Genomic DNA, 24,237 nt, shown 5'->3' on the forward strand with positions numbered 1-24,237 from the left:
GTCGTACCTGATTATCGCTTTGTCATGCGAGTTTCATACAATGTTTCAATCGCTAGCGTGACTATCAACACGGTAAACATTCAGAACAATATGTGTATGCCTTCAGTAGACAATTATGCGTATTCCTCGAAAGGTACATACCAATGCATGATTCTTATAGTTCACTGTCATGTTTCTGTTCCATACAGGAGGCGGCCCACCGCCACCACCACCACCGCCAGGAGGAGGACCTCCGCCTCCACCCCCACCCCCAGGTATGAATGTGTCAGTCATATTCATCATATGCACAACAATTCCTGCACATATACCGGTTTTATATTTAAAAATATATAGGTATGAGTGATGTATGGCTACTCTCCCGGGTGCATCATACGCACGAAGGGCTCGACATGTTGCCACATGATATTGTCTTTAATATATTTCTATATGGCCAGCTACATGAATATGAACTTTTGCATATTCCGAATAAGATCGTTACGGGTTTTGCACGCATGCTTTCGACAACGCATACGCCGCTGCCTTCACGGAACATATACAAGCGCATGAACCAAATAATCTCTATTGTGATACACTTCCCTGTTCCACTGGTAGGACAATTGTGCAACCTAGCCAGGTTGAGCTGCAAGATAAGTGCCTTACTTTTGCCAACGGCGTACTACTCTCTATTTACGTGGACTCATGCATCGATGTATATATCTTTTTTGGTTCCGAGACTCAAAAGTTAGTGTGAGGAGAGTTTGCCAAATTTCCAGGAAGCAAGAGATATCTCGAGAAACTTGTATTAATCATATCTTTGGTCTTGATTGATGCTCTTCAGGTGTCGGACCCCCACCGCCCCCCGGGGCGCCAGCCGCGCCGGCCGCGCCGGTTGTGCGTAAGTACTGTAATCGACCTGTTTGAATCATATGGGAGAGTTGTATGTGGGTGTAGAGTCTGCTCTCCAGTTCGTTGTCGGTCGTGCATGTGGTTGTTTTGATGGTTGTGGATGTGGTTGTGATTCCTACCCCAAAGTAGCTGGCGTGTATCTGCTGTCACAGCACTGAAGGTGTGTCGTCACACCAACGGAAAGTGCTGTACTGTTTTTGACTTTCAAGTTGTGAATCAATTCATGGTGGATTTCGGTTTCTACAAATTGATATTGCAAATTTGTGTTATGATTAGATTCTATCTAGTCACGTTCACGGCTTTATAATCAGATAAAAAGAGGTACATGACTGCTTGCACGTATGGGGTATATCGCTTGCGCAGGCGTTGTCCTCGACTCGAGGACACGTGATGTAGAAGTGGCTTTTACCTAATTGCTAATTATTTGTCCTAATTATTTTTAGCCCTGAGACCAAAGATTGTACCAAAGAAGAAAATGAGAAGTCTGTTTTGGAAAAAGGTGGAGATGAACAAGCTTTCGCAAGACAAGTAAGTGATGTCTAGCGCAATGAGAGGCATCCAACCAGTCACGAAGTGAGCTCAAATTGCAATTGTGCACAAGTTGGCGGGTTATTCTTTGTTCTTAAGGTCAAGACCCGGTGCAGAATCATGACGGTTTGTCGTATACTCGCACCGTCGTACAAACGTATCCTTATCGTGTTCTGTCGCATTGTCGTATTGTTGTTTTGTTGGGTCGTCTTCCTTCTAGGCTGCCCTGCTTTCATACGGGTGTGAAGCCAGAGCCCCTTCTGCGCATCTCCTGCCATTACAGCCTACCTCTGGAGGCGTGTTCCTACTGGAACCATCTGAGATCAAACCAGTCTCTCCTGCCCGGGTTGATAGAGTATATTTTCATCGTACTGCCGTGAAATTTGTTATAGCCGTGGTAGTTTTCACCATCTCAAATTCAAAATCGTATACATATCGACCGCAGAGACAATGTGTGGAAGCATGTGGAGGACATTCCTATCGGAAAGATTGAAGACGAGCTACTGAAGCTCTTTGCACAAGCAGCGCCGGTGAAGAAGGAACCGGTTAGTGCAATTGGGTGTTATGAAGTGTGGACTAAAATGTTGATAATAGTGATACAGTATTTGCATATAAGTAATCTTATATGTTGAGAATAGCAAGACATATATATATTTCAGACACTTTTAGGTGTATATCGACATGTTTGGGCCAGCATCACCGTATATGTCATAAATCACCAACGAGAGATGCTATTGATACAAAATTATAGCAACATCGTACGTGTATATCGGATGCTGATGGGTGTCTTTGTCACCATAGTGAGACTAACAACACGGTATATGCATATCAGATACCTATTGTTGTATGGTTGATAGTAGCAGCGGGGTGCGTGCCTTCAAGGCACTGGTAAGTGTAGATCGTTATGTTGGTGCAAACAGCACGTTACAGGCAGATCCGACATTATTAAGTGTAAATTCATATGTTGACGCTAGCAAATTGGCATGTGAATATCGGACGCTAGTTAGTTGTTATCTTGAGGACATTGCTTATACGACACGAACGAAACAGAGACTGTGGAGGTATATGAACAGGACACGATCAGCTATACCGTCTATGTATATCCGATACTGGGGAGTGTGTACATCAGCAACGTTTACTACACTGATGAGCGTGTGTATCGTAGTCATAGTACTCATATACGTGCCCCGGTCACATATTCTCGTGCAGAAAGCCGTGGAGGAAAAGCCAAAAGTGGCTCAAATATTAGATTCCAAGCGATCACAAGCCGTGGGCATTGTGATAAATAGTCTCCAGCGCAAAGGATTGGGTATCGATGAGGTGAAGAAAGCCATTCTCGAAGTAGATTCAGAAAAATTAGGGAACGATAATGTGCAACAAATAGCCTCCGTACTGGGAAAGCCGGAAGAATTGGCACAAATTAGGAGTCATGTGGGATCAAGCGATACACCTTTGGACCGGCCTGAACAGTACGCTTCGTGTAACTGTCGTTGTGTTAAAATATACATCTGAAGACGAAACAGGACATTTTTTTGTGCTATTCTTTTGATTGTATGTGTTTGTACAATCATAAGTCTAGAAATGTGATTCGCAGAACGGGGTCAAATATACGTTTCGGAGTGCAAGTATATAATTTACTGGGTGTGCATATCCACGATTTCTTGCTTGCGTCTTCACAGATACTGGTAGCAATAATTTGCATGTCATCATACCGGTAGTACGGCCAAATATGCCCTTACTATAGGTACTTGAAAGGAATACGTTGGCAATAATCCATACTGCTGTACTCTTCTCTCGGTGTACTACATTGAGTGTGTCTGTACACATGCAAGGCCGTGTGTGTGTGGTTGCAAGAAGTGCTGTGCGAGAGCGATGACACGTGCACCGTACTGTGCGCATGGGCACACTTGTTCTATGGGTTTACCCCTTGTTGTACGCAAATATTTATTTGTACACAAATATACTTCTGCATTGAGCTATGTAGACGTGTACAAATGGATTACAGGGTGCAGCGACAGTGTATTTGCTTGTTGTGGGTAATTTTACCTGTGACTGTGTTCACTCTCTGTCGTCTAGAAACAGTGCCATCACTATATGTGCCATGTGTCGTATGTGACGAGTAGAGCATGTCTCATGCAATTAACTAGTTGTTTTATGACTGTTGTGTGCTGAAGATATGATTTTTCTTCTTCTATCAGGTTCCTACTGACTCTAGATGAAATACCGGCGCTAGAGGCATGGATGGAGTGCTGGAGATTCAAAAGTATATGGCAAGAGGAGCTCGATGAATGCGAGGGCAAGATCGACTCCGTCACCAAAGCAATACACGTATGTCGATACGCATCTGTACCTAAAACAACGTATCCAAAGTACATGCCAACACAGGCGCCACACACGCTGGCTGTGAAACACGACAGAGATACTAAGCAATCGCTGAAACGGCATGGTGGGGGGGGGGGGGGGGGTTTTCATGTTGATATCAACACTGCGTGTTTGCATTCCTCCTTCTATTAAGTACATTACAAAGTATATTCAAATCCATACCCTCAGGCTATACGAGACAATGAGGCTATCAAAGAAGTGCTGGCTTGGGCCTTATGTATAGGCAACTACATGAATGGTGGCACCAACAGAGGTCAGGCAGACGGATTTGCCATTGAGCTTATCCCAAAACTGGGAGATGTCAAAGTATGTCAATAGGGCCTGTTATCAGACTAGACGACCGAAATGGTACTTCAAACTTTATTTTGTGAGCGTATGTGCGTTCCAACATGTGTTTTCATGCATTTATATCTCTGACACTAATAGTTGCTCTCGGTTATATTTATTACTCCCATAGTACGCAGCCTTTATCTAGGGCATGTTAACTCGGCTCTCCATGGAGTGGTACCAATATCATGTACATGTTTATGACAGATAGTAATGTCTTCAATATGCACCTCCCTGAACTTCCCACACAAATTCGTATCGTCTGTACGGAACATTTGGTTACCAGTCAGCAGATCAGAAGACAACCCTGATCAGTTACGTAATGTCAAAGTTATACTACAAGGGTATCGACATCAACGAGATCATCGATGCCATTGTCGCGAAGGGCCAGGCAGAGCCTCCGAAAATTCGTAAGTGAGAATACTGTACCATATTTGACCAAACAAGGACCTATTCCGGCTTTCTGTAGTGTCCAGAGTGTATCTTCTGGCCATACAGAGATACAAACTTGAACAGTAGTGAGACGCCGGTGCAAGGTTTGTTCACGGCTACTAGAGGGTACTTGTACGAATCGTGAAGAAGTGCTTCGATGTATATGGTCTATGTTGAAGTGTTCAACGTTAAGGTAGCGCTGTCTTAAATTATAGTCCCAGAGATACGTGAACAGGGGCCTCTGCATGCCCACACTGACTCGGTTAAAGTATGTAGCACAGCAATAATGGGAACACAAACATTCAGCGATCCTTGCACTGACCACGCTATAACAAGTTCGAGGTAGCACTGTTATGGCTAGAGGAAGACGCAGTGCCCGCTGTGGAAGTAAAGGCCATGTACTCTTGCAGATCTTAAACGAGCATTTGATTATCTGCTGCGTTGATATCACTATTGCAATCTACGGGTTATATGTGGAAGGATTCACCCACACATGAGATGTATGACGAAATTGATCTGACGTTCACTTATTGATATGTCCTGTCGCTGAGCTGACTTTGACATTTTCCACTTCTCTCGCTCTACCACCTGCTACTACAGCTTTCCCGTTACCGGCTGTGTCGATGTGTGAGAAAGGCGCCAGAATCAGTTTTGAAGACGTAACGAGCAATGTGGCCCAATTAGACAAGCTTTTGAAAAGTATGATTTTCTTTTTTACTGAGCTCACAACTTTTCTCTGTTGGGAACCATCACTCTACCATAGGCGTCGATTCCGACCGTTGAATTGAAGACATGTTCGCCCTGGCAGGCTGTATAGTTTCTTGTGCTACCTCTGAACATGTTACACGCAATGGTCTTTAGTTAATTAGCATATCTTGAGGACGTATCACCACTAAGCAGCTCGGCGGCTTAGATTTGAAAAGGCCGCTGAATAGCTAGTGCGGCAAGTGCGATACCATGCGTGCATCAAATCATGTATATGCAACATTGGTTCACCGTATGCACTGGTTGGTATCTTTTTGCTAACAGCGTTTTGCAACCCTCCCCTGACAACCCATAACAGATGCGAGCAACCGTGTGCCCCAGGTACAGAAAGCAATAGAGGCGGCCGAAGTTGTAGATGGGGCGCCCTTTGAGGAGAAATTGGCCAAATTTATGAATGAAGGTGGGTAGCACACCTGTCCCACGTGTTTGTGTTTAGGCTATACGCAATACTTGCGTATAGCCTAGGCGCGCGTCTTGTTTGATAGAAACTACCGGTAGAAGATCTTTAATGATTTGTTTGTCTGTTAGTGTAGAATGGAGAGCTCAAACTCCGACTCCAGATGAACAAAGATATCGAAGTTGCAGGGAATCTAATCTAATTTATGAACCACTAGTTTGTAAGTGCAATCCAGCTTTATTTTACGGTAGCGAGCACTACGCTATATACTGTTGTTTTCAATGTTCAAATTTGGTTGAGTGAGTGTCGAATACAGAGACCAAATCATATCGACAGTGTCCACTGTAGTACATCACGCACCATCGTTAAGCCGCATAGTTGTACGGCGCGTCGGTAATAGTTTATGGTTTGTGTGGAATAGAGTACACCAGTGTTCTAGAGTACGCGGATGGTTTACTCTCGATATTTACCGTAGCTCAAAAAATGAAGACACCCAACTATTACCTGCACGCGATTGCGCTCAGTTCAAAAATACTCTCACAAATATTATCACGATGCAAACCAACGTAAATTGCCCTCCACAACGTGTTCCATTTAAACTTGAACACTATCTACTGTAGCGGAGGCCTCGTTTGATGAGGTGAAACAGGCGTTTGACAGCATCAAACAAGACATATACAAGCTGGCTATTTATTACGGTGTTCCAGATATGAAGGTATGTAGATGGACTGGTGTGGGCGAGATTGAACTTTTGCACACGTGGATGTGCCGGAACAATGTATTTTTCTTTGCATACTGGTGCATTAGTTACCTCCCTTTATAGGCAGGACTGATGGTACTACAGTTCGAATTTATATTGACAGAGAAGCAAATACAGTTCGTTGCACGTACCCGTGGTCATACGGTTATTTGACATCCGTTTCTTCAAACTTTTCGTGAATTCATATGTCAAGTTGTTATACTTGTTATCGGCCAACTTTTCAGAACTATCACTATCCCACCCAATGATTAGGCGAAGAAGATGACATCAGAAGAAATGATCGATCTGTGGTTGCCGTTCTTCACGAAGTGCAATGACGCCTGGGAAGCAGAGGAGAAGAATATATTGGGCACTGTGTAAGTGTCTTGAACTCAGCTAGTACATTATAAGAGCATCTCGGGCTGGTGTTTCTCTAATTCCGCACCAAATTCGTACACTGGTTTATTTACGCAAAGTAGTGGGCTCAAGTGCTAGAATGGTTTCTCTCAACTTAATCTCATTTACAGCAAAGCGAAGATTCTAGAAGAGAAAAGGCTGAAGAAAGAGGCGGTCGCTACGAAGAAAGCTGTGAAACCGTCGAAGACGGAGGGCAAGGAAGGCAAATTATCATCAATGGTGCGTGAACGCGCATACCGCACATATATTGTCTATATGCGGAAGATTTCCACCTTGTATATTTGGCCTCTGCTACGAATATACGAGTTCACGTGTTATACAGCTGGCTGATATTTACAGATGCTGATGATCTTCGTATGCGCTCACGGTACTACTTGAAGGTGGTGTGTACTTTAAGAAACTTCGTACATTGTGTATTCATGGGATCTTTACAGTATGTTTTGTTACCTGCCACTTTCGCAATACAGGGTAAGAAATTTGGCAGAATCGGGCGCAAAAAGAAAGGGAATGCTGAAGCTGGTTATGACCCAGAAAAGTTTGCTAAAAAGAATGGCCGGAAGCAGTCTCCTGATAGTTCGGTTCCAAATTCAATTGAAGATGTTTCTGGTAGTGTGAGCAGTGGTACTAAAGGAGTTGAGAAAAATATGAACAAGGACAAAGCAGATACCAAGACGAACGATGCCAAACAGAACGCTGGAAAGGAGACTGATAAAGGCAACAAAGATGGCAAAAATAGGAGACGCGGGAGCAGTTTCATACCCGATTCCGATGCACTTACTACCCAGCCCGGACTGGTGCGTGGTATGTCGATGAACGATATTTAAACACTTACCTTCAGATATCAATAAATCATAGTAAACTGAAATTACATATGTAAAACACATGATATTTATGATTTTTGGAAAGTGTAGTCAGCGGCTGTACAAAAGGTCGCGTATTGCTAGAGATTTTTAAGTATCCTAGAAGGCTTCATACGATTGACTTGAGAGAGAAACATTCAGGCTACAAGTAGATGCAGTGGTTGTCAGCACGGTGTCCATGTCACGTATGTCAAATTACAACAGCTTGCAATTGCTGTGTCGGGTCTTTACTGAGATTGAGTCGCTTGACTTGACAGATGTAGGCCCTTTTACACCACATAGATATGTGTACCGACGGGCTTGCAACAGAGACTTCAATCCTGAACCGTGCGCCGTGTTTGATATATTTATGTGCGGATACATATATCTTATTTTTTTCACATAAAGAAAAACCCCCCATAAAAGTTCTATTTTCAGGGGGTATGTCATAGCCTTCTGAAAATTAGACAGCTAAATACACGTACGGGACTTGTCCGTTCTCCCTTCAATTTTTACACCTTCTAGAGGGTCATCATGACAGCTATGTATGAAAAATTACATAGCGTCCTAAAAAAAGAGAGAGAAAAATAAGAGCCCTCGCTCTCTAAATAGTAGCAGAGAGTCCTACATAGACCCAAAACATAGCCCCCTGAAAAAAAGAGAATCATAGCTCCTGTTTCTTTTTCAGGGGGCTATGCTAAATTGCCTTGCATAAACCCTAAAAACCTGTCAAATGACTAAACCCTGAAAACCCTGATGCGATGCTACAATTCCAAACGACACAAGCGACCTCTTCATGAAGTCGAGCCACGTACAACGACGTATTTATTTTAAAAGTGTCAATTTGCGCGACGGGACAGCTCACAATTAATCGTCCGTTGTGTATGTGTGTACGATACCGGGTATCTGTTCACGATGCTAGTTAGGAGCTATGGACGCATTCGCATGAACTATGTGCCATCATATATAAGATGCGGTATGGGAAGCCCAGGCGGACGAATGATCTCGTCGACAGGTCAAAGCTCGACGGAGACGCACACAGAATTTGAACAGCCGCGCTCGATCACCCAGCGACGAGACGAAAGCACACAGTACACCTATACTCCTGGAGAAGGCCAGGTATGTTCTGCCTGAAGTTGACTTCAATGAAAATCATAATTTTATCAGTCATAGGGTAGCTGTCAAGCTCATGGTATATCACGCATGAAGTCGGGCCTATCATTCAATGATTGACCAGAATACTATGCATTCAGTGTAACTGTTTTTGAGCAGTGTGCTTGTATATATCTATGTTTTTGTTTATATGTATATTTCGTATATAAGAGATACCAGTCTTTAGCGCTACGTGCGCACTACAGAATTTTACGCGTGACAAGTTTAATTCTCGGAACTGAAATCTCTGTCAACACTTCTATGTTCACAATGAAATAAGTATTCGAAGTACGATTGTAAGATTACGTATTCACAGTCATGTAAAAGCCACAAGGTCTGAATGAAACTTAAGTTGTTTTCGAATGCCTGACTAATTCTGTTTAATCTCCAAGTATTCGGGCAATGTGAGTGTACAGGTTATAGGTTCTAGCGTCTGACTAATATTCTTCTATGTTCTGTCTATCAGAGCAAGGTGAATGTAAAGCATCTCGGCTCCGCTGGAATTCAAGGCGGGGTGACTGCAATTAGGCAATTTCTTCAGACCACTTTTCTGCCAGCGGGATACCCGGAGAGTCTTGGTCCAGGGTATCTCACGTTCGTTAAATATCAGGTACGTTGCTTCATGCCTAGTATAGTTTTCTTGAGATACGATACTGGCGTTAAATATCAGATACGTTGCTTAATATTCTTCTCTGCTTGAAGGCGAAGTCTTAAATTCTGGATACCAGGTGGTAGACCTTCGGCTTATGTACTTTGACATTTGCACGATGATACTTTGTACTATTTAAAGCCATCCAGTTGTTCGGCATTTGATACTGATACTGGTGCGCGTCTATTACAAATATAGTTTCCATTAACACGTTGATTGAAAATATTTGGCAACCATGTTATTGCCTACTTATGTGTTTGTGCGCTATGCAGCCTTGATTGTGAACGGCATGCTTGCATCTCGGGTTCCTTTTCGCTTCGTAGCACTCGTATTGCCCGGGTTCCATGCTGATATTCTACAGTACATCCGCGTATGATATCACTCGAGTTGCATTGGCGTGTATACGTCTGAATTCCACTTATCACCCGCACATCGACGTAACTTCCAGGTTATTATTCCCTCATCAGTCTTTGCATCACGTAGCCTCGAGTGTAAACGGCGTGCTTGCGTCTACGTTTCTTTTGTACGGCGTAGGCCTAGGCGAGAGCGCAGCCCCTGTTGCCGGTGCTGTCAATTGGGTCCTAAAAGATGGGTTGGGCCAGATAGGAACTCTGATGTTTGGCAAATTGATTGGTATGAACTATGCGTCTTGTTCATAGCGCATACTCTCCCACTCTCCACTGCTATACTATTGGAAATTAACCGTAAATCGTGATAATGACATGCATTCAGTGGATTTGCCGGCCACTCATGCTCCCTACCCACATCATAACCATTGGCAATTGATCGTCTTTTAACAACTCGTGTATTACTGTATGGATTTTTTTTGGCAGCTCACAGATTTGATCTGAACGCGAAGACTTGGTATCTGTCTGCATCAGTGATGCTGAACGTAGGTATGTTTGGCCCGTTTCGATGTAAAATACCTACCGCTTCTATTTTTCAAGCATCAAAGATATCGGTTAGGAAACATTTGGTCATTCAAAAAGCGTGTAGTCGCTCATACAGATCGATTTTCTCTCTTGCAATGGATCAAATATTGAGTGGCTGTACTTTTACTAAACTCCGCTGTTTCGTACTCTATACTTATTTAGGCGTGTATCTCGAGTTGTCAACATTCATGGCTCCCCACCACTTTCTGGTATTGGCTTCGCTCGCTAATGGAATAAAGGTACGAGGAGCTGCCATATCTTGATCACTGGGTTAAGTATCGTGAGCACGGTTTCTCCTTATGGTGCAAGCACAATATATGCTACGTTCGCAATCCACAGCGCGACAGTCGTTTTGCGACGTGATCGGGGTACTGCACGTTAGACACTTGAATATCCACTTTCGATAGGAATGGAGTGATGTTGAGATGAATCTTGAGTGGAGGGTACCATGGTACCTATAGTACGTATCTATATTCATAGGGTTTAAACAGGAATGGGTGGAATGCTTCATGTACTATAGCAATATTGATAACGGATATTTGCGCATTTCCCGAATTGAACCACGCCTGTTTAATTTATACCCGATTTACATCCCAACTAGCCTAGTAGTGATTACGCCGTATATTTTTGAATCGGCCTGTCACAATTTGTATCGATTTGCTAGGGGCTTGCTTGGATGGCGGGTGGTTCGACGCGCTCCGCCTTCAATGTAAGCTTTGCCAGGGCCAACAACATTGCAGACATCACTGCGAAGGCTACTGCTCAAACGATCACCGCGTCTCTCTTCGGTAATATTCTACAAAGCTATCTATAGTGTTCTGGTTTGTGCAGCGGTACACCGTACTTTTCTCCGTGTAGATTCAAGGGCCATGGTTACCCGACGTAGGACCACACAGTACGGCTATCTCCTTGTGCTCAAACAATTGATACTGCTTAACATCGCATCTGAAGTCTCACTATCTTTTATCAACTCAGGAAACCTTATCGGCGTGTACCTCTGTAGTCAAATCGGTCAATCGCTCCAGTATGCTGTGGCGGCATGTGCGATCACATCTTGCGTGCATCTGGGTGCGGGTATGTCTTTACATCCGAAGCTATCAATGTTTTTGCGTTGGCGATAAACTTACAACCTGCATACTCTCTTCGAAAGCACAAGTGTATCTTATTTTGTATGAGTGTGTGAATATACTGCCGGATTATTGTGTAATTCGTACACGTGTTTTAACTGTAAAGTATCCTTTTCTTAGCTAGTCGTTCGTAATATGCGCACAGGTTGCCGTTGCCGTTAGCACAACAGTGCCACAGCTACGGCACTGTGACCGCTGGGTATTGAACATGGGGCGAATGGGTTAGAGATAGTTTCTGATGATGTGATACTAAATACCAATACATAGTGAGATCCTTGTTTTTGTGTTGGGACCCCCTCTGGGGCCTAGTATGGCTCAACAACGATTTTGTAATGACTCGGGTTAGGTATACTCGTAACATATATTTTGATTCTTGTACCAACATACACAGCTTATTGGTGCGTGCGAAACATTCCGCTGAGCACCTTAAACCCCAGCCGGTTGCAGCTTCTTACAGATAGATTCCTGGACTATCGCCGCTCACGTATGACTAGTGCACCTGAAAACCACGATAAAGGTACCCGCGGGACAACTCAATTGGCTCTAATCTATACTGTTGTCACAAACTACTTTTTGTTCCGCGTGAAGGGTTTCAATCAATGTGCCTTCGCATAGTTCTCGTTCATGAACTGCTTTTCTGCTTTCTATATTAGAATGGGATCAATGTATGCTCAACAACAACGGATGCGACCAAATCTTGAAAATCGAGTAGTTGCAATAGTCTGACTGTATCTTTTTTTTATGGAATCAATACAATGTTGTCTGTCCTTTCCGCAGCTCTGCCAAACCCAACCGACTTGGCTTTAGAGGACCCAGCCGTCCATTTTCCGCGTGTGCAGGTACAATTGAGAATGAGTTCATTTTTCCTTTTAATTCAGACTAGTTTATCACTGTTTATGACGGCGATGCAATCGTGGTGGATCACTCAGAAATTTGCGATGATGAGATTTCCAGAATATTGCTATAATTTTAAATTGTTTGAACCCTACCTAAGTTGTCAATGAATGTTCCACTGTAGCGCGACCAACGATTCTTGCCCGCCATCTCCGTTGGTGTGGATGTGATAGAGCTCTGTGGAGGCTCATCGAAGAAATTAGACGAACTACTCCAAATATATAAGGATTTGCCTTATATTGCCTCTGTAGATGATGCTGACGGGTCTGTTATGCTGGTGTTCAAGGAGGACGCCACTCCCCATCAGTGTCTTCGAGGTATATTTGGCATGTTGAAGTTCGAATGTCTTTTGAGGGTCAATTTAGCTGAACATGCATCGATGGTCGGCAAAGGGTTTGATACTTGAAGGGGTTATAAGTCCGCACGCAGATTTTCGGTTTATAATCCACTACAAATCAAAAATATTAAGCAGTTCACTAATAGATCATCTCTGCTGCTCAGGGTACCTGAATGCATGCATATTAAGAGACAGCTCTCGACAATGCCAACGAATAGATCGAACACCTGGTATGTTACTTTTGTGCCTGTAGCGGTGCATGTCGTGTTGGAATGCGTGTGCGATTTTGTTGTTGCAACTATACGGCTCGGCTGATCTCTTTTTGTCAATTTTTTCGAATACCTTCGCTTGCATTGTTGTGATTAGACGTATCTATTGTGCTGAAATAGTGCACTTCACTTCACCTCACACACCATGAATGCTCTTTCTTAAATCGAAACAAATACGGAGCAGCCAGCAGAGTACAACTACTCGAAGCGATAGAGGAAAGCACTGCTGCTCAGGCCGAATATGTTGCACAGCTTGAAAGTACTGGATGGCATTATAAGCGCTTACAAATAGAGATAAATTCGAATAGAGCTATGTGGTAAATGATTGACAGCCCTAACTACTACACGAAGGTGTGGGGGTGTTGGGATTAGCGGATGACAGACGCTAGAATCGGTCAAATGAGACATCTGCACGCTTTCCAGATATAAATTCGAGCTCGAGCTATGGTTTAAGAAGATTCGACATCAATGACTTCCAAAGTGCTTATTTGCCAAGTTCGAGTGACTCGTTACACCTCTCAGTTGGCCAATTGTAAGAATGAATCTTCGCTTTACCCCGTTGTAACGCGTAAAGCTTGATGATCGATTCCCTTGTACGTCGGTAGCGATATTTACCTGTTGCGAAAAATTGAATGTAAGCGACTGTGCAGCCCATGTGAATCACGGCTCTCATGGCGTTTCCGAGCACCAACGAGTCGATGGGAGTCAAGGTGTCTTTTATATTGGAACACCTATCGATATGCACGGGGTTGTAGAAATCACACAAATGAGAAGGCCCTAAATCAAACGGATCACAATTAAAGAGCAATTGCATTCCCACCAAAGTTGTTTATCAAAATTAGCGGATGAAGATTATAAAAAGGCAATAAATACTCGTGTAAATGATGTGCATGTTTGACCCACATACAGTCATATTACGAGGTGTATTTATATATTTAATAGTAGTAGCTAAGCCCTTAAGCTCATGAATTGTCAGACATTTCTACTTCTGCGGCTTTGCTTGTGATGCATATGAGTGCCGTTGCGTTTGCTGATTTCAGGCCACTATTTTGTAGATCATGACTGGGATTTCCCGGAGGGGTACAACTGATTCTCGTCACAGCTGATTCTCGTCAAGATATTCGTGTATGTGAACGAACCTACAGCACACACTGTTGTACGATAATAAGCTAACTGTCTGTTCCAGTCGTGTATTGGCGGTATGCACCCGATTACTTATATATATATATATATATATTCACATACACACTATTATATGTATTTGATAGCATACATAGCAACACTGACAATACACCCAAGCTGATGAAGTGAGTGCGGCGCCCAAGTGTGTGGAGGATCATCGCGCATGGTGTTGATCGTCACGCTGTGTTCATTTTATTCTCGTACAGTTTGCTTGTTCCGAACGAAAAGCGGACAACGAAGCATAAATATGTATATGCATGTAATAATACTTGACATACATAGTTTAAAAGCTATAGTCTTGAATCAAGCAGACAAATGCAAATCTTATCTATTTAAAAAAAAAGAAAGAGTATTCTTTTTTTGATATGGTCAAGCTATGATAGAGAAACGAACTTTGTTGACATTGAGTCGGACAATAAGATTGGATGCAACTTCATGATCATGCCACCGGCTCGTTCATATTAACAACGCCATATGAATCCTTTATTTATTTTTAGATATTATATTGCTATAATTGGCCTACGAATCGTTCCGTGGGCTTTTTTCTTTTGGTGAATTTCGTTAATGAAGTAAAGATTCGCGCAACGCGGGCTGACCTACGTGGCGATTGGTTGATATACTCACAATCAACTAAATATCTCAGGTTATACCACTTCAAGTGTACGTGTTGCAATAAGTAGCGTATAGCTCCGTGCACTAGCTGGGATACCAGCATCGTGGGTCCAAGGGTGATTTCAACCACTTTTGATCGCCTTGTCTCTTTTTCAACTAAACTTGCATACAACTGTGGGGTTGTACTGATAGTGGACTGGTTACCTATTCGAACTATACAGGTTTCTGGATTAAGGCCTGCCTCTTCTCCCACACTGCCCCTTTCAATATATGATATGTTGCCATCACCTGTAAATGTAACTCCGATTTGATCGCTGAAACGTCTGTGGGCTTTGGAGACATGTTTCGGAACGTGAATAACATATTTTGAGAATGCACTCTGATCCACCAATTCTATGGTAAGCACAGATGAAGTGTCCAGCTGCTCATTCGCGTCTTGAATAACATCGGATACTTTATAAGCCAATGCTTCCAGAGACAACGCGTTGATCGAGGTCAGCTCGTCACCGAATCTGAGTCCTGCTCTAAAGGCCGCAGTGAATGTGTTGTCTGCGTTGTATCTTTCCACATAAGCTATATAAATGGTATTCCCCACAAAAATAAGAAATATACCAAATGCCTGCCCGGCCTCTTTCTTCACCCTAACTTCTCGTCTTCTGGTGGAGAAAAATTCTTCCCGCCAGCTTGGGCCTTTCTCCCTATGAATTGAGGTATCAATACCGAAAGTATCAGCTATCACTTGTTGACTGTTTGTCCCTGTGTTTTTGGTGTTTAAGTATGCAAAACTTTGAGACTCTTGCTGTTGGTATTTTATATTGCCTCACTGGGGAGTGGTGTCGGGAGTCACTGCTGCCTCTGGTATTTGGGGTCTGGGCCTCTGGACCTCTGGGGCCCACCTTTGTCCATTGACCTTTAGAGAATAGAGAATTAGGGACTGAGAGTTGAGTGTGTGACTCTGTGCCCTGTTGACTGTGGAGAGCTGAGACTGTGAAAGTGTGAGTCGTGATTCGTGAAAGTGTGAGTCGTGATTCGTGAAAGTCTCTACAGAGTACAGCGTTTAGAGTACAGACTGCAGAGTGCAGTCTCTCTCTAGAGTAGTCGTAAAGTAGTGACATCTCACAGTGACACACCAGTCACCAGTCAGTCAGTCACCAGTCACCACTCCGAGTCAGGCACTCCGACACTCGCCAGTTGGCAGGGGTGTGTGAGCCTGTGAGCCTGTGAGGCCGCCTGAGGCTGCCGGTGTCGGGCTGTCGCGGTGGGCTGTGGGCTGTGACTGTAACTGGAGTCGTGACTCGTGAGTAGTGAGTCGTGAGACTTGACTTGTGTGTGAGGCTGTGACTGTGAGGCTGTGACTCTGTGAGTCGGTGACAGACTGAAGTGTGAACTGTGACCTCTTTTTTACAGAAAGAGTTGCCTATTAGTATCGCGGATGACTTTATACGGCACTGGTGACAATAAAATCATTAGCCATCTCAGGTCCAGTTTCCTACCAGTCTCATACCTTTTTCGAGTTTACTTTGCTTTTTTAAGATGTAATAAGCGTGATTTTAGCCCATTTATTGCACTTGTTGTATTAGTTCTTTGTCGGCCTCAAAGGAGAGGTCGACGTATGTTATTAGACACGAATAGTGTCAACTGTAAAACCATGGGCGAATCCGAAGCAATAGCTAAGACAGAGGACGCCTATATACATGTCTCTAACTGCTAACATATGTCAAGCCCTTAACAGACAAGGACCTGACATAAGTGCAACAAATGGGTTGTATCCGCGCTACAATATCTAGCATTTAAGTCTAGCGCTTTCAGCCGACAGATAACAAACAAACCGGCAGAAAACAAACACATCTCACAAGTGCTTAAAATCACGCTAATTACATTAATACCTATATTTAAGCAAATTAAACTCGAAAAAGTAAAAAGTACGAGACTGGTAAGAAACTGGGCCTGGGGGATTAATAATTTTATTGTCACCAGTGCCGTATAAAGACATTCGTCGGCCGTTGGGACTTGGAGTGGGAGTCGGGCATATGCCTATTTTTCAAAAACAAATAGAATAAAAATATTTATGCATGTACTTTACAAAAAATATAAAGACAATGCATACAAAATGCTTACACCTGATTGAGTGATTGTGTATACTATTCAGAAGAGAGTTATACATTACCAAAACGAGTCTATCAATCGATCAATTATTGTAAACAATCAATTGTAATACGTATATTTGTACCAGCATCTTTTTCTCGGACTTCTATTCGTCTAAATAGTAAAAACCGCTATTATTGGCTTTATTACTATTTGTACAATGCAACAGTGAACAGCCCCAACTCTCAACTTCTCAAGTACCCAACTTTCAAGAGCATTGAGCAGTGAGCCCAGTTAGCCCACTCAGCCCAGTGAACACTGAAACTTGAAAGTGAACAGTCCGTCAGTTATAGCCTTCTAACCGACACTGCTCTGATGGGTCGAATTCGACCCATCAGCCAATTGGGTTTTGATTAATCAGCCACAACAAATATTAATCGAATCAAAAGTCTTTTTTACTTAGTGTTCCTTGTAGTTCGGTTAAGGTATTTGATTTGTTATTTTAAAACAAAACAAAAAACAAAAACCATTGTGATTTGTGAGTGCATTCCATGCCAATCATGCTCATGACTCCAGCACAGAGTCGTACAACAGGCAGATATTTACGTAGTATTTACATAGAGACTCTCCGAGAGAGCGAGAGAGTGTCTAAAACTAAATAGAGAGAGAGTACTCACTAGTTACAACTCTTCAAGAATATGTGCAACCAGCATTCCAGTATCACTCCTTTTTGATTTTGCCCTAAATAGAATCGTATTACTATTTTTAATTAAGGTATTGGCCAAAGCATGTTTGCGCATTTGGTGCGTTTGACCAAGCGATTACCTGTGATGATAGAGAATAGTCACTTTTGACTTTTGAGATGATAGAGAATAACACCATTGAGGCAAACAACACCAAATATTGAACGGAGGAACCCGGGAATTTTAATTTTTTTACCATAGAGATTGACCGAGAGGCGCAATAAAAATCTATTTCATAGGCCATGATTCAAATGCCTTGTATTGACGATTAGTATATGACTAAACGTTGTAGGTTTAATCTCATCCCGATTGGACTATTGATTCAAAAGCTATAAGAGATTCCAATTTGTATCAGAACTCAAGAACTGGGTCAAAGTCAAACTTGGCACACGTAGAAGTCAAACTTGGCACACGTATCAAAGGTATCACAGGACACAGGCATTTGTACAAAATACCACAGCGGCATAGTCTCCTAAATTGGACAAATACAAGCCTTATTTCGATACTTTGTTAAAAAAAACAAACAAAAAATACAACCCGGGAATATCAAATCCACCAATCAAATTTCGTTTGCAATGCAAACCAAATCCGTACGAAAGTTTTTAATAAATAGATTTTTTAGAGGACGTATACGGTTTGCGCTACGACGATGACGACAGACATGCTTGCATGCACACATACATGCACACATACATGCACGCATGCATGCACGCATACATGAACATGCATGCATACAGGAACGCAGGCAGGCACGCAGGCAGGCACGCAGGCAGGCACGCAGGCAGGCACGCAGGCAGGCACGCAGGCAGGCACGCAGGCAGGCCGTTTTTAACGCATTCATGCGTGCGTGCGAGACAAAATGCATTCACGCATTCAAACGTAAGCCGGTTTGAATTCATTTATGTATTTTTGCATGCATTCAAAACTAGATGAATGCATTCATAAAGGCATGAATGCATGTACGTATGCGTGCACACACATGAAAATTTGAATGCATTCGTGCAATGGTTCATGAATTTACGTATTTGAAACTGTATGCTTGTTTGTGTATGCTTTCAAAATTGCATGCATACATGCAGTTTTGAATGCATTCATACTTGTATACATGCAGTTTTGAATGCATTCATACTTGCATACATGCAAAAATATATGAATGCATTTTGGAATGAATTTATGATAAAGCAAGGACGATCAACGAATAGAAATAATGGTAAATATCACAAAAAAACAAAACGATACTGACTACAGTTTACAAAAAGAACGACCGAATAAGCGCACTATAAGTAAGAGGTAAAGACTTCAAGCCAGGTACTGTATCATGCACATGAAACAACAATAATAAATCACGGCTGGGAAGCCGCGGGGAATGCAAGCTTATTATCATAGGGAAAATTTATTTGTTCATATTCAGAAAAAGTACCATGTAAAAAGTAAAGTATTTCTCAACCAGTACGGACTGTATTCAACAATACACGCTCTACACGCCCTATCACCATAAAATACACACACGTACACGCTCTCACTCACACACACTCTCTTTTCACGCACACTATCACACACACACTCTCTCTCTCATACTCACACTCACACTCACACTTACACTGACATTCATACTCATACACTCTTACTCTCACTCATATTCACACTCACGCACACATTCACATTCCCATTCACATCCACATCCACATTCACATTCACATTCACGCTCACACTCAACTTTCAGTCTCAGTCTTAGTTTCCCGCACATACATACACTGACACACATACACAGATACATACATACATACATATACACATAACCACAATGTTCTTTTAAATTTTGTCGTATGCATCGCTATGTATAAATAAATACATACATTTATATATATATGCATGCATGCATGCATACATAAATACAGCATACATAAATACATACATATATACATACATGCATGTATACATGCAGACATACAAACACAAATACATACACACACATACACAAACACACACAAACACGCACACACAGAGAAAAACGCACACACATATTCACACAGAGAGACGAATATATAAATATATATATATATATATATATATAAATATAAAATTCATATTTACATGCATACATGCATACATACATACACACATACCTAAATATAAGCATACATAAGCATGCATACATAAATACATGCATACATGCATACATACATACACACATACCTAAATATAAGCATACATAAGCATGCATACATAAATACATGGATACATACATACATACATGCATGCATGCCTACATGGATACATACATACATGCTTGGATACATAAATACGTACGTACATACATACATACATATATACATACATATATATATATATATATACATATACATATGTATGTGTGCGCGCATACATGCAGACATACGCGAACAAATACACACACAGACACACATACGTACATACATACATACACGCATACATATATACAAAAATAAATAATTTTAAATTCTGTACTATTCAGCGCTTTACGTTTCATGCATACATACAAAAATGCATGCATACATACATACCTACATACATACATACATGCATGCATACATGTGGACACGCAGACGCAAACACAATGATACATATACTCTCACACAAAAACACATACATGTGTATGTATTTATATAGAAAGACATACACGCTTTGTCTAAATATATTTAGAAGGCTATGTTTTTATATTTCGATAAAATATTTAATAAAGGATACTCTAGCGGGGTCACAAATGAACAAAAACTCATTTTGTGCCTATTAATTAGTTGTAAAGGGTCTCAAATGGGCAAACCGCGTTTCAAGCCGGATTTTTAAGCGTCACGAATGTTTTTTGGCGACAGACAAGAGATCGGTGATAATGTCAATAGAGACTTTTTTAAAAGATGAGCTTCCTTACCCCTATGATTGATTTTACGCCTTAAAAGACCCTACGCGTCCCAGCCGTGATTTATATATATATATAACAATTATATATGAGATCGGTAGTTCGGTACATACAATTTAATTAAAAATACATGGTACATATGTATCTACCGACAATCCATTAACCATAACCTACATACCGAGCTCTGCTCATACCGCCTTCTTTATTTTTTAAAGAAAATATTGTTTCAGCTACTTGCTTGCTGGCGCGTGTGAGATAGGATTGCTCACCATCCATCGTCCGATGAATCTACCTTCACTGCCGCCCTTCGCTTATCCACCTTCAGAATTAAAAGAAAATGTTTTATATACGTGTCAGTACCGTGAGAAAAGAGGTTTTATTCGCCGATTGCGTACTGGCGAATACGGCGACCAAACGCTCACCCTGCTTCATCACATGAATGCACCTTCACTGTCATCCTTTGACAATTATTCTTATAATACATCTTTAGTATTAGAATGAAGTTTACACATGGACAGAACCGCGAGCAAACACTGCATGAATTTTTAATTTTATTTGGCTGCTTGCTTACTGGCGTAAGGGATGATTTTGCTAATCAGACCAGCCATCATCCGATGATTCCTGTATTGTATCAAATTTATACCTATCAGAACCGCGAGCACACACTACAATATCATTGACAGCAAACAACAACAGAAGTACACGGCCACATCCGCATGCACGGAAAAACATTACAAATTTGCGCTCCAAGTGAAATGAACACGCAGCGCAAGTGCAAAGCGACAATAATTTGCGCAGCAAATTATAATGTGGCTACGTTATAGGGTAGTACTTGGCTGGATGACGAAGAATAACCTGTAGTTGAAAAGCAAGAGGGGGAGGGGAGTTCGATCTCCATCCGATTGCGTGAACAAGAACACACAAGCACTACACTCACCATCTTGTTAATTGTGTCGTAGATGCTATTCGGGGGTATAGGCGATTTTGGTGCCTCCGACGGGAGGGGGCTGGTGGGCTTCAGCTGTTTACCTGTGCGTGCGCATGAAAGCTGATTGCTTAGAACACTGTCAGGGTGTACAATATAATTGTATGTTCGAATAAATGTCGAAGTGTGATCTGAGACGAAATCATATGACTCTCGACGTTGATAGTTCCAACAGTAGTAGGGACCTATTTTCTTCTTCTTTAAAAAACGCATTAAAACCTATTCCGTAAGTAACCATTCCGACCATATCATCGTCTGATCAACAATCCCCAGGTCAATCGGTGAGGAGCATACCACTCAACACTCTATCGCTTTGACAAATCCTACATACCCCGCTTGATGTCGTCTAAGAAACTTGATCCGCCTGCCGCCTTCGTCACGGGTTGGGTGTTCGTAGGCACTTGCTTACCTAACGCTTGTGCAGGTTTAGGCACAGCCGGGCGCGCGAGTTCTTCTGATTTTCTTGACCTCGTAGTGACTGTAGAGACGCACGTGGAAACGCGCATAGCCAGAGCGGATGGCCATTTGGGTAATAAGTACATCAGCGTCAATACTCATAGGTAGATGCGGCAACAGGAGATGGGTTCTTTGAATTATACAGGCAGGTGAGAATATTCTAGTCTACATATATAGCATACACATAATTTTAAGCACACGCGAAAGTACGAGCATATATGGATACACGCACATACAGTTTGTGTTTACCTTGAGGTGAGGCTTGTGGGAAATTATACCTATCGGCGCGCTATGGGTGGGGACAGCTCAAAAAGATGGGAAGTTGTGAGTGCGAGTGCTCACAACTTTAGACAAAACTTTCATGCATACACAAAGATAGGTTCATACGCACACATGGGAATAAGTATCACAGACACAGACAGATAAATTGCATATACCTATCGGCGCGCTATGGGTGGGGACAGCTCAAAAAGATGGGAAGTTGTGAGTGCGAGAGCACACAACTTTAGACAAAACTTTCATGCATACTCATAGATAAGTTCATACGCACACATGGGAATTAGTATCACAGACACAGACAGATACATTCCATACATGTTCAAATTAGAATCCAGCTTCTATGAATACCGGTGTGGCTGCTGCTATGAAAGTAAGTCCTCGGACAGTGTCAGTGCGAGTGCGCCCATCTGCAGACACGCATATAAGGAAGTACATGTATACAGCCACACACACACACATATCAAGCCTGTACAGATACACACATACGTATATTCCATACACTTCTTCGACAATATACTAGTGGAGTACCATACCTGTGGGGGCGGCCACGGGAGGAGGCAATTCATCGGGGATGGACGGCGCGGGGGGAAGCACGTCCATATCATCCTCGTCGTCGGAAAGAGGGGGTGGCGGAGGAAGGTCGTCTAGGCTGATAGGTTCTTCCGCTGTATTGTGTAGGGGGTTCACATGTTTTGGATCCTCGAGCGTAGACATGACGCCGAAGCTGAAGAACAGGCACACGGCTGTGCACAAGATGCCGTACTTGATGCCCTGTAATGCTTCCTCTGTTGGGAGCATATAAACAAAGTTTGTGTGAGAGTATTATTCGACTGTTGATCGGTACGAGTGAATCTGATATAGTAAATATATACGTGCACATACGTGCGTCTTTGTGAGAAATATTGTGTGTATGGTTTCTATGGCAAGAAGTGACATACATACACGAATCTGCACCACAAGGTGATTGTGATAGGGGCTTGTTGTGCCAACAAACCACTTCAGCCAATATTGCCAGGACATATATTCTCTATAGGTCATCGACCCATTAAAGGTAATACAGACATGCATGTAAGTATACATAAATACAAACGTAGGGCAAATTCATAGCTTCTTATACTGAACAGCTTGCATCTATTCACATTCATACCTTTGTCATGGAAGAAGTGCTGGGTAGACTTGAGCACTCTTAGCACCATCGCCTGGTAGACACCGCAAAAGCCGAGGTAGATGAAGCCCATCAGCCGAGAGTCGTAGCACCAGGCCAACGTGCCCAGGAAGAACATACATGCGGTGGTGACTGTGTACATAAACCAGTGACCTGTGACGGAGTGTAGGGTTTAAGCGTGGGTCCTCGGTCGCTCGAGGATGTAGGAAAAGTGGACGTACGGAACCGAACGATCGTTATAATCGAGCAACAAAGGTTGAATAAGGATAGGCATCAAAAGCCTATATCAATCGTGAATAGGAATAGGCATCAGAAGTCTATATCAATTAAATAGAGATATTCATCTTGAGTAACCCGAAACAGTTTCGTTGGAAGTGAAGTTCTAATATTCGACGATGCAAAGGTTGCTTACAACATGCTCGACAGTCGAAGAATTGTCCAAATGGCGTAGTATTTAGTGTATACAGAACATCAAACCAAATTGAGAACGTCTGATTTCTTTTGACTAACCAAACTTGTATACATTTCATACGGTGAAGTTCCTGATTGAATTTCAATAAGCAAACAGGTAAGCCGAAAAACACGCACATGCACATGTGTATATGTATATATGTATATATATATATATATATAATATATTATATATACTATTTGTCTCTCTCTCGCATATATATATATATATATACTATTTGTCTCTCTCTCGCGCTATATATATATTATTATATATATATATGTCTTGTCTCTCTCTCGCGCTATAAGTATA

The 24,237-nt window shown here is 42.2% G+C and overlaps 3 protein-coding genes across 4 annotated transcripts in view; 2 read left to right on the forward strand and 1 right to left on the reverse strand.

Annotated features, from left to right (window-relative positions):
• Positions 1-169: 169 nt before the first annotated feature.
• SARC_08704 (hypothetical protein) lies at positions 170-7,735 on the forward strand (the record flags this gene model as incomplete). Its single annotated transcript, XM_014297307.1, has 14 exons — positions 170-254; positions 818-874; positions 1,329-1,413; positions 1,859-1,958; positions 2,623-2,882; positions 3,612-3,741; positions 3,964-4,101; positions 4,409-4,532; positions 5,155-5,253; positions 5,618-5,719; positions 6,337-6,431; positions 6,729-6,832; positions 6,983-7,091; positions 7,340-7,735. 14 exons carry the CDS (start codon positions 170-172, stop codon positions 7,694-7,696), a joined length of 1,845 nt encoding a protein of 614 aa, XP_014152782.1. The 3' UTR covers positions 7,697-7,735.
• Positions 7,736-8,590: 855 nt separating this feature from the next.
• SARC_08705 (hypothetical protein) lies at positions 8,591-13,936 on the forward strand. Its single transcript, XM_014297308.1, has 12 exons — positions 8,591-8,830; positions 9,330-9,473; positions 9,980-10,145; positions 10,346-10,408; positions 10,607-10,683; positions 11,109-11,232; positions 11,303-11,518; positions 11,963-12,088; positions 12,349-12,410; positions 12,590-12,782; positions 12,967-13,032; positions 13,256-13,936. The coding sequence occupies exons 1-12, from the start codon at positions 8,627-8,629 to the stop codon at positions 13,390-13,392; spliced, it is 1,578 nt and encodes a 525-aa protein (XP_014152783.1). The 5' UTR covers positions 8,591-8,626; the 3' UTR covers positions 13,393-13,936.
• A 6,756-nt stretch (positions 13,937-20,692) lies between these two features.
• The window catches only part of SARC_08706, a gene marked incomplete at its 5' end in the record, with an annotated part of 7,521 nt that continues 3,976 nt past the window's right edge, over positions 20,693-24,237 (reverse strand). The window contains 5 exons of one of the 2 annotated variants that reach the window (XM_014297310.1): positions 20,693-20,908; positions 21,527-21,618; positions 21,906-22,052; positions 22,843-23,094; positions 23,457-23,627. In XM_014297310.1, coding sequence (XP_014152785.1) covers positions 20,855-20,908; positions 21,527-21,618; positions 21,906-22,052; positions 22,843-23,094; positions 23,457-23,627 — 716 coding nt within the window. The other variant, XM_014297309.1, reaches the window with a different exon arrangement.

This window comes from Sphaeroforma arctica (assembly GCF_001186125.1).
Source record: "Sphaeroforma arctica JP610 unplaced genomic scaffold supercont1.809, whole genome shotgun sequence".
Classification (NCBI taxonomy): domain Eukaryota; class Ichthyosporea; order Ichthyophonida; genus Sphaeroforma; species Sphaeroforma arctica.